At 32.3% G+C, this 12,417-nt stretch overlaps 1 protein-coding gene across 1 annotated transcript in view; it reads left to right on the top strand.

Annotated features, from left to right (window-relative positions):
* The window catches only part of LOC127856172 (calcitonin gene-related peptide type 1 receptor-like), a 198,154-nt gene that overhangs the window by 167,477 nt on the left and 18,260 nt on the right, over positions 1–12,417 (top strand). The window contains exon 5 of the mRNA XM_052392236.1: positions 10,320–10,473. Coding sequence (XP_052248196.1) covers positions 10,320–10,473 — 154 coding nt within the window. The remainder of the gene's footprint in view (positions 1–10,319; positions 10,474–12,417) is intronic.

Here is a 12,417-nt window from a genome sequence, read left to right as displayed (position 1 = left end):
AATATTCATATCAAAACGAACTATCCTTTTTGTAACTATTTTGTTTACATCCTCGAGCGAATCTCGAGTGCATTCATTGCCACGCAAATCAGTTCAATACATTTTACCATTTTAGTATTCGAAAAGCCATTCATTTTGTTCTGGTCATCAAAATAAAATATTGTGTGCATTAAATTCCACATTGAAAATATTCTTCTTAAAAAGAAACTAGCTGATTGAATGGAGGAATGGGCTTTGAGATGTAACTGTCATCAGCTTTTTTCTACTCAAAAGGGACTTTACGAGCTGATCTGTAACTTTAGCTTTAAGCTGACAACGATGATAAGTTCGAAAACATTGTGCTATACGCCATCACTTATATAAATCATATGCAAAACATGTTTGCAAGACGGACAGTAACATTGGATTACAGTCTCATTTAACAGGACCTTTTCACATTTTGGGACATGGACAAAATGAAAAAAAAAAAAAGATTTCATATTTGCATGTTCATTTAAGTTATGATATTTGACAGAAAATAGTAATATTGAACATTTACAATGCTCAGCAATATACATATATTCATATTTTTTTAAAGGCCTTAAAGGGGCCTTTTCACAGATTTTGGCATGTTTTGAAGTTTGTCATTAAATGCTTCATATTGATAAATGTAAACATTGGATCTAAAAAGCTCTAGTAAAAAATCAAGAATAAAATTTAAAAAAGGAAGAAAAAGTAGACCGCGTCAGGGCTCGAACCACTGACCCCTGGAGTCCTGGAGTAAAAACCAAATAGACCGCTCGGCCATCCTGCCAAGATGTAAGAAAGACGTATTTTATTCTTTATATAAGCAATCTTCGTAGTTTCACAAAATTAAACAACATCAACAGAACTCTCCAAATTATTCAATCGTTTCGCGTTGCAACGCTTTATAATTTTCAGGTTTTTAAATCGTCAAAAGATGAATATAATGGCTATATTAGACCATGGTAAATTTTCAGTATAACTGTTTCCTCACAAATATCATAACTAAAACTAAAATTTGCGAATCTGAAACAACTTTTTTCAATTTTGTCAATTTACCAAAACGTGAAAAGATCCCTTTAACATTATAAGCGTTACAAACGCGAAACAATTGAATAATTTGGAGATTTTTGTTGTTATCGTTATATTATGTGACATTACAAGGATTACTTTTATAAAGTATAAAAAACACTACTTACTAAATGAGCACCGATGCCCGAGGGTTAAAACTGCACTACATTTGCTGCAAGGGTCAGTATTCCGAGCTCAGTAGAGGATTACCTCTTTATTTCTTTAATTGTATTATTGTTCTTTACTTGAGCTATTTAGTTCCAATGTTCACATTTATCAATGTAAAGCCTTACATTAAAGCCAAATCTTTTAAATGACCCTAGGCAGGGAAGTTGTACGGAAACTGTTAAGAAATATAACATTACTAGGTTCGCTCCTGAAATTCAATCCATAATTTAAAAAAAACACTAAAATAACTGCAATTGAAATATACAAAAACAATTTACAATATTAAGACCAAAATATAATATTTATTATACTTAACAGCACTTCAATAACTTAAAGGAGGTTAAAATTTAGAGCACTTCAATAACTTAAAGGAGGTTTAAAGTGGACCAGACTCTGTGCTTTGTTACTATTGTTGAAACAAAGCATAGTTATAACAGTAAGAAACGATTGGTTATTGAATATGGACTCGAATTAATATATTATTTTCAGAAATTATATTTAAAAAACTGTTTTAGTCATCTTTCACCGCTTTTAAAGTTTTATGCTATTCACTTTAACAAATTAAAGAGAAATGTATTCAATATTTACATGTTTATGTGATACTGCTATAGTCAAAACGATTATTCAAGAGATTATTTTCATTTATTTTTTTTAAGGTTTAGATACGTTGTGATTAACCCAATATTGCAACTCTTCTCGATCATTTCATCACCTTAGTGCTTCAAACTCAAATAGGTTTGGTATATAGATACTTTATAGAAGCAGGTCACTAAAGCGCTGGGCTTCACACATTTCCTGGTTCTGAGCAAAGCTGACTTCGTGTTTTAAGCAATAAATACTCACTTATGGAGCGATGCAATATATATCGAAGCTTATTATGTCTTATATGTTTTGTTTACTGACAGGCAGATATAGACTTTTCATAAAACAGTGCTCTACCTCTGAACCGAACACTGTATAAACTGGAATCCCCTAAAAACCAATCAGATGCGCCTTTTTATCTTGATGTGTTTAAATAAAGTCTTTCTGAATACAGAACTCTCTGACTTACCAATAAAAATGAGCATGCCTTATGTAACTAAGCTGCTTTACTTGAAACACGTTTATATCATTATTTGAACCGTATAGGTAACGATTTAACTAAGGAACATGTAGTTCAGTGCTATTTTATACAAGCTTCGCGACTTTTATTCCTTTGCCATCTTGCAAATAAATGAGATTATTAGACACATTGCAGCGTCTTTCATTGTAATGGTATACGAAATAAAGACAATTTAGTGCATTGAACAAAGATACAAATATTAGGAGAGTCAAAATGAATATTGCTTTGTGTTTTTCCAATAGAAAACCACACACGCGAAACAGTGTATATGTTAAAAGACTCTTAGCAAATGCATCCCATACAAGTTTAAGATGAAAGCACGAAAATCGGTGGCCGCGGAATACAGGATGTATATAAAATGTTATGCGGTAAAGCTTGGCTATGAGATAAACACGTTCGATATAAGTAAAACAATCATTTGTCATAAAAAGCAATTACCTATTCGACTAGTCTATAGGCCGTCTAGATAGCTGTCATTACATAGTTTTAGCTTATTATATAAGATAAATAATTAATCATCGTGCAATATAATTCCCAAGATACTGTACACTTTAAGTTTGAAGCAGGTCCCTATGTTAATTTGAAACAACAACTGTAGTTTGGTATTTTGTAATGTATCATGATTTCGTAACATTTGTTTTGAAACTAACAGACAGAAATACGTTTTAATAAAATTGACTGGATAAATAGAGCGTTCTAAGTTTTAAAAATTAATCTTAATATATGTTTATCTGAATAACTAAGACGCCTTAAGGTATATATCTTTATATAACAATTTAATAACTGCATGTTAAAATATAAAACTGATATGATTGTAAAAATATATTAAGAGATCAACATAAAAAATGTTCACAAAGATACATCCATCTAATATTTATGATAAATAACGTTTGGTTTAGTGTGAGTTTCAATAATGTGTTTTATGTAGCCCTGGATAATACGCCATAATCGTCTTAAGTAATATCATATTCTCAAACAAAGTCATTACAAAAACATAATACCAAATTATTTGACATAACGCAAACCTGTGCCCATACGACACAAAGAAATAATAATAAATGAAAAAGAAACCGCTTTCAAAAATTCAAAATCAATCAATATTACACCTCAGAGATATTGGTCCTTCTATATCTATATGACCTGATTCAGTCTGTAATATTCGATAGAGAAACCTAGGAGTATATGGACCGGTCACTATTTTTTGTATATGGACCGTTCGGGGTGACACACCACTAAATGTGCACTGTGTTGAAGCGTTTTATTGAACAGCATTGACACTATTTCGACTTGGTGTTCTAAACCACGAGTATATTTGATCAAAATTATATATCACCAGTTAAAGTGTAAATGAAATACAAAATATTAACTGAACTAATTTTGCATCGCTCTATTATCACGCTGACTTCTTACAATTCGCTCAGTCTATAAGAATGTGAAACATATGTTTAAGTTTTCAACATCCATTTATTAAGGGTCAATATCCACAACGCCTACTGTGTTGTTACTTCTAATCATTGGATTGTTATTTCCAAGATGTTAAGTAGAGACACTGAAGGATATGTCAAACCCCACGACAAAATAAATTAACGATGCAATTACCTTAGTTAAATGTCGTTTTTAAAGTGCTTATTGTGAGAGACTAAGACTTGCAGGAACCACCTGCCATGGGTGGACATATAAATGGGCGTGTTGTGTTCATTTCCCATGTCTGCTAGGACCATAATTTTTAATTAAAATGACAGTTTCACCGAGCTGCAACCTCTGCTAGTGTCACTGTTGTTGTTAGAATAAACAGACACAGGGCATTCCAAGGTGAGCAGGGATGCTCCATATAAGGCAAAAGTTATAATTAGACCTGATGTTTAGGGGCCATTCTTGAACGTCGATTGGTCAGGCCTAGAACTCATGCATATTAATTATTTGAATTTCTATTGCAAGTCGCCCAACTTTAGTGTACTTAGAACCTTGAAACAAGTAGGTTGGTCACTCATGTGCTAGTAGACTCTGAAACTTGTGGGTCTGGCACGACTGTTAATCATTTTTGGGGACTACAGATAGCAATATGCAGTAAGTAATATTTTTTGTAACCTCATAATTGTCAGTTTTATGAGAGAAATAATTTTCCTTTAATATCAATAGTATTCCTAATATTTTGTCAGTAAATTTTTGATATCTTAATAAGATTAGATTGTTGGTAAAGGGCAAGAAAACCACACATAATGTGTTATGTTAATTGATTGATTGTATACGTGTGATCTGTATGAATGTACCACCATGTATTAATGAGATATTGTTTGTATCATGACCTATACGACCTTTTTTAAATCATGTATTTTATATAATGAATGCGTTGTATTATGTCTAGGTAACTTTATTATTTGCAGATAACCGTCTTCGAGTATATTGTCTTGACATCTTCGTCTTCTGCACGTCATTTAACATCTGTTGGCGTCAATCAATAAAGTGAAAATTTTTATTATACAAGACGCGTGTGTTGCTTTGTCTTCTAAGCCCCCAAAGGGTGATCGCGCCAGGAGTTGTGTCTCTATACTCCGTGGCACAGTTATTGCATAATTTAAAGTTACTGCGAAAGGAACTTGACAATTATCGCATAGGAAGAGTTACTGCGAAACCTCAGCTTTTCCTACACTTATGTTACAACATAACATATTTCATACGACATTTATTTCACAGCCAACACGCTAATGCAAATCTTTTCTAATTGGGGTTTTTCACTCATGCTTTATTTTGAAACATGTTTAATAACTATTAAAGCGAATATAAAAGCTTTATATCACTTTAAGAAAAATCTGAAATTGTCATCAACCCGATATCCGGCATATTTGAGGAGGACGATTTTCATTTAAAAAAAATCACGTTATTGGTACCGCATATATGGCATAAGCTGAAAAGAGCTTCGTATATGGCGTCTGTGTTTGTAGATGATTAAATTTTTATATAGTCATGTATTCATGCATTCATACACTATATGAACACGAAATCCATAATTATATTTACTGACTTTACCAGTTGTATACAATAAATTTTCATTCTCGTTTTTTTTCCTACGACGATTTAAACAGACACTCGATATATTCTCACGAACGCTATCATAACCAGTCAAGAGTTGAGATTTCTTCGCGAAGTAATGACCCTATTATCAACATTCAGTTAGAGAAGATACACAACGCTTGTAGCCTGACGAAAATACGGCCAAGCCCTATTTTTTGCACTGGATTAAGTCACACGTCTATAACATAGGAACATATTTCTTGAGACCCACGATGCGTACGTAAAATAGCAAATTATAACTCGCCTGAAACTCCTTCAGGAGAAACATTCTTGATCTTTGTAAGAAAAAAACTATTCGTTATATCAAATAGTATGAATTATTTCGTTTAGCTAACACCTCTGGAATGCACCATATTGCAAGTAGGTTCCGAACATTTTCAATGCTATTGGTAAGTCAATGTCGAATTATTAACATCTCTGAGCATAATCACAAGCATATGCAAACATCAGAAAATATAATCATATCAACAACACCACACATCAATGAATTTAATTAAAGCATTATTCCGTTGTGCATTAGCGTGCTGAATTAAAAATTGCATTCGAAATAAAAATGTCTGAGTTTTGCATACGAGATCCGCACTGACTCTATCAATCATGGAATTACCATAAATTGCGTACGTAACGTAAATATAACTTAATGAAATGTCTATTTTGCGTTAAATTTCTTCTTGGACGTTTTTACACATGTATGACTAGGCTTCCATCCATCGATTGCATGCAGATCTTATATCATCGCAGGTACATAACAGTATAACATTGATGCATATAAAATCTACTGCATTCTTTAAAAAGATAACTGAAGAGACCATATTACAGGAAAGACTTCACATATGTTTGGTTATAAATTATTTTCTTTGATGCATGATATTCCAATTTATTTTTCTACAGAAAGTTTGATGCTGTAAACATTAAACCACTATAATAATCCACGAAATTAAAACAAACCTATCATAACCACAGTCTTTTGAAAACATTATTATATCCTTTCAATTTCACATTTATTTCATGACCATGACCATTTTTAAAATTTACAAATTAAATTTCATGAAAATTGTTACTTTCATTATGAACATGTTTTGTGTAAGAACCCTTTTTAAATATGATAAATTATGCAAAAATCAAGTTTACACATTCACAATATTTTATTAAACTCATTCCAGGCAATTTTTGTTAACCCAACAACATTTAATGTTTCAATAATACACGTTTTAAATATAATACAGTACGAATTCCTTTATTTTATATATTGGCTTAGTTACCAATGCTTAAGCAGAATTAATAAAATTATTTAAATAATTGCTCAGTGTCAGTAGCAATTATGGACAATTTATATTTCAAGACAAAATCTACCACATCTTACCTTGGAGGAAAATTTTATATTTCACATTTACAGATTGCATATGTTTATCAGCAGAATTTTATTAAAGTTGGTATGCACGATTTTGTCAAATAGATATGAATTCATATAAAAAGTGTAAAAAAAATATTATACATATATATCAATATAAATTAAAATAATAAAGTTAAGAAGAACATGTGTCGACAAATGCGAAATAAGCCAGATATTTAATTCTGAAATCGAAAATGTATGTACAGTCGAATTCGCCAGTATGTATATCATGCATGTACGATGTAAATCTTAATTTAGTTTTACGAATTCATTTTAATTACATGCAACGATATCTATTCATACGACACACGAACACTAACTCCGTACATAATAAAAAGACGAATGCCTCGGTTATTGTAGGAAACTATTACGAAATATCTTCGTCACAATCGGCTCGGGGAATCTTTGTTGCATTTTATGAAATTCGTCTTCAATGTATAATTGTTCTTGCCTATTTTGTGTTATTGTAACATATTATTATCAATATATTACAATTTAACACATATCAAAATCGTGCATACCCACTTTAAGAATTGTGAGACACATTGTGGATTAATAAGACAAATCAAAGAGATACGCGGTACATTTGTCTATCTGTATCTTTTAATGGTCCCAGGCATAACGAATAATTCAAGTGTTTTATTGGAACATCGGCAAAACTTCTTTTAACCATTTTGATACAAGTAAGCAAGGTATAGTCAAAGTGCGCCAGTATATTGCAAAAATAATCATTTAAATAAACACAAACTACATTTAAAAGTGTTCAAAAATCATGTACAAACGTGTATGTATTAACAACAACTTGATAAGTGCAAACATGTAATAGTTAGGCTGTCATAAATATTTATTCAGAAGCCGCAATAACTTGTATTTTTCCTCCTCATTACCAGTGTAGTGTTCTTTTAGGCCCAACGTAGCAGAATTCATCAACAGTTCAATAGCCTGTTGGTAAACAGCAAATGTAGACGACTTATTACTTTTCTTTTTTTAAATGTGCAAATAATAAATGTGTTATTGTTTAATACATCAGGGATACACATCACTGATTTAAGGCTATGAATTGTCTGGTGATATTCTTTATCTGATTTCATTATAATGCTTTGTAGATACGTCAAATACTTGCCTTTCTTTCATCTTGTGAAACGAATGCTATCAACACTTTTACAAAACAAACTAAATAGTTTCACGATGTATAGATGGTAAAACGTAATCATTTCTTTTATATTTATTAAAATATGTATGCATTTCTCCTACCCTATTTGTTTGTCATTTAATTAACGGCGTCATGATTCTTAAAACGACTATTGTTTGCTTTCGCACCTAATATACATTTATACAGACAGTTATACACATGCTAGTTGCTGTGAATAATAATTGGGAGAAAAATCAACATTTTGAGCGTCATATTTGATCTAAATAAATGTGCCGTGCATTTCAAACGTAATTTGTGGGTGATTCTACTGGCCTAACCAATACAATTATCAACTGAGCCGTCATTTGTTTAAGCTCTCTTGATCCGAGCAGAAATCAGGCATAAATTACAAAATAATTATAGATTTGAAAATACCGTTCGTTCCAAGGTGACAGGCTCCGATGGCTGGTGGGTTCGATAAGCACTGTTGAGATAATAATATGAGTGAGTGATGCTACCTGGCGACTTTGTCCATACCTTTGACACATTACAGTGATCCATAATGGCCGTCCAAGAAACAAAATGTGAGCATCATGTACTAGGTGCCGATAACATAGAATCACCGAGGAAAACAACAGGGACAAGGGGCACTTGCAATGACCAATATCCTAGTAGTTGCATGCAACATTAATCATGTCAAACAGACTGTCGTTAAATCTGATCAATACTTAGTCGTGATGTTTTCTGATGAACAATAGATCATAGTACGCTATTGCATGACATACAATATGACAACTAGATTAAATCTTATTTGACAATCTCACAATGAACATTGTTTATAAAGGTTGTCTGAAAATGCACTTACATAATTGTGCTTGTGTTTTTTACATCTTTTTTATTGTAATTGCACTGATTCTTGAATGCTGTGTATTCCAATTCATTTAGAGCGTTAATTCATCATCGCTAACTGAAGAGTATTACTACTGCCTGAAGTAATCTTTAACTCCTTTTGTCAGTTATTTAACTTAATTAAGATTTATTAAAAAGTGAAAAGTTTCGTACCCTTTGTGAACTTCTTTTTAAATGGCCGTCAGGATTTAGTTCATGTAAGCAAAAATGCTTAAGTCCTCTGTTTATTATAATCCAGCGAGAGTAATCCCTATGGTTAATGGTTTGTGTATCTTATAAAAGTTTTAACACACGTACATAGTTTAATGGTAAACATTATTGCACTGTTTCATATATATCAATATAAAATTACTATAAAATACATATATAGTTGCTAACAAAGCCGAATTTCGCAAGTTACTGTAAGGACAGGCGCAGATTTTGCTGTTGAAAAATTAATACCTTTAAAAAGTGCAAACTACAGCTAAAGCCCAAAAACAGGTTTTTAAGACTAAGTTTTATATTATCGTAAAATAGTGCGAGTAACTTACACGAAAAAGCAAACGTGTTTATCTTTATTTAATATAATTTCTCTGTTTTACTGCTTTGATAATCAGCTTGAGCAGTTATACAATCTGATTAATATTATACACTTATTTTCCTTATCACATTTTATCGCTATTTTACCTCGAAATAATATACAGTTCTTATTGTTCGGTGCAAAAGTAAAAGACAGTACTGTAAAATAGATATTGCCAGAACATATGACTGTAGTTTTACAAGTACTGATATTAATAAGGAACGAAATAAAACGAAGAAAATATTCATTTTTCTTATTAATTGATATTCTACTTTTTTATAACAGCATATGGACATTAAAGTTTCTACATTGTTATGTCCGTAAAGTAGCATAATATATACAGACGAATTAATCATGTAATCGCGTGGTATTTTGTGACCTGGTTTCTTAATTGTCAATTTGGTGTATGTGACAAGATGTTAAGTGGTGTTCTGAGAATCTTGGAAATACGAAACGTCTAAAAGTTCTCACATAGTTAGAGGTCATGCGAGTCGGCACTGGTAGAAGTATTTTTTTATCAATCGGAATCAGACAATGACACTGCCCAGTTAACAGAGTACCAATGCATCAACCTAAATATTAACTCTACAAATCTTAAGTTGTAATAAGATGTATCACTGATGCATTGATTGATAGATGTATTGATCATGATGTAATGATTGATGTATTAATGCATTTATATTGATGCATAAATTGATGTATTGATTGATGTATTGATGTTTTGCATGCTTGTTTGCTTGCTTGAATAATTGATTGATTGATTTATTTATCGATTAAGTGATCGATCGATTCGTTTATTAATGAATTTATTAATAATGTGTTCATTCGTTCATTTAAATCATTCGTTACTTTATTGCTTACACTTCATTGATCATTCCACTGATCCATCAATCATTATTTACTGCTCCAGGTCCTTGAACAGACAGCATCGTATACGGTTACATGTCAACTTCTTCGTCAGTTTCATCAGTAGCGGAATCTTCACGATCCTCTGGAATCTCGCCATCACGCACGACCGTATCACTAATTCGAACGTTGTCGACACCCACATCTACAAAAACTCGGTATATGGTTTCATTTATTCATTTTTTTTATCACGTTTATGTCGTCACAAATAAAAGCGGTGTATTGTCATGTTTAGATTACAGTATATAAAATGAATAGCAGCAGATAGACCGTTGTTGCACTAAGTCAAAACGATAAGGCGTCTTTCTTGGATAGCGGATGTTTTTAGTTTGTATTGCAGCGCTGTCTGTTAGTATAGACTTACGTGTTTTCCTAAACAGAAGGGAGGCATATCCATCGAGCAACTGTAATTTTACCATTTTACTAATATTTATAAAATCGCATTGCCCTTCCTTCTGTCCTCGAGTTTTCCATTCCATCCATCATTTTGGGAAGTATTGAAGGAGTTAAAACGAAATTACACTTACAGAGGGAATCAAGGAAAAGTATATTAAACAAGAACAATAATCCTCTCTTCATGATAGATGTAATTGCCCTTTAGTCACTTTTCTCATACAGAGCAAAACTCTTTTAATATTTAAAAAGTATTTAAATAAAACTTGATATTTCTAGATTGTGAGGACTTTTAGCGTACAAGAAACATAACTCTTTAATCCGTATTTGTTGAATTATATCCCTTTACTTGATGTTTGTAAACTCCGTGTGTTCATATTGTACATAACAACAATTCAGAACATAGTAAAGTAATTTATATGAAAGTTCATATATTGATAAAGGTCCTTACGCCAAGTGCAGAGTAAACAAATCGTAACTATCTCGTCAAGATTTACAATAATTGCTAATCAGTCAATATTCTTGTGAGATAATAAGTTATTGAGTATTAAAGATAGTTATGTAAAAGTGTGCACATAGATAGAGGACAACAGTCTTCTCATTACTTATGGAAAAAGAGCGCTTTTCTGATTGTTTAGCTCACCTGAGCAGAATGTGCTCATGGTGAATTTTTGTGATCGTCTTTTGTCCGTCGTACGGCATTCGTCCTGAGTCTTCAACATTCATCTGTTTACAATCTAAAGGCTACATGTATTGTCAGATCTTCATGAAACCTGGTTAAAACATGTGTCCTAGTGATATCAAAGACGAATTCGAATATGGTTGCGGTTGATTGAAAAACTTGGTTGCCTTGGGGGCGTGATGGTTTTCCTTATATGGATATAGCAAAACCGTGTAATTTATGTGTTTTAAGTCGAGTTTTCGTGAAACTTGGTCCGAACATATGTTCTAATAATTATCTTTGATGAGTTTGATAATGGTTCCGATTTGATGAAAAACATGGCAGCCAGTGTGCGGGGTAGTTTTCCATAATTGGCTAAATTAAAACCTTAACACTTTAGAAGTCACATGTATTGTCCAATCGCCATTATACTTAGTCAGAAGATTAGTTATTATGATATCTCTGAATAGTTCTAAAATGGTTCCAGTCTGTTGAAAAACATGGCCGCTATGTGTGGGTCATTTGTCCTCATATGGCTATAGTAAAACCTTGTTAACACACTAGACGTCAAAATAAATCGTCAAAAAATGTTTAAATCATAGTTCAGCTAAGTTCGAAAATGGTGTTGGTTGGTCCAAAATATGGCTGACAGGGGCAGGTAATTTTTCCGTACATGGCTTTTGTGAAACCTTGTAAACATGTTGGAAGTCACATTACAAGTGCAATTTCTTTATGGCGATACAGTTTTCCTTACTTGGCTAAAGTGAACAATTGCGTACCCTTTTTTAGCCGCATGCACGTGCAAATCTTCACTTACATTGTATCAAAACATTTGTCCAAATAAAATCTCGGCTGATATTGAAACTGGGTCATGTGAATTCAAACACTAAGTCACTAAAATTTAAAAAAACATGTTTTTACTCTAGAAGTAAATGTTTTGGTCAAATCTTCTTGAATCAGCTCGCACTTTTTCTGAATATTCTAAATCCTTTGGGGTTCAGGTGAGAGAGAGAGAGAGAGAGAGAGAGAGAGAGAGAGGACGTGAGAG

This window comes from Dreissena polymorpha, chromosome 13 (assembly GCF_020536995.1).
Source record: "Dreissena polymorpha isolate Duluth1 chromosome 13, UMN_Dpol_1.0, whole genome shotgun sequence".
Lineage (NCBI taxonomy): Eukaryota > Metazoa > Mollusca > Bivalvia > Myida > Dreissenidae > Dreissena > Dreissena polymorpha.
Note: the sequence above shows the minus strand (reverse complement) of the source record. Positions and strands in the feature narration are given on the sequence as shown.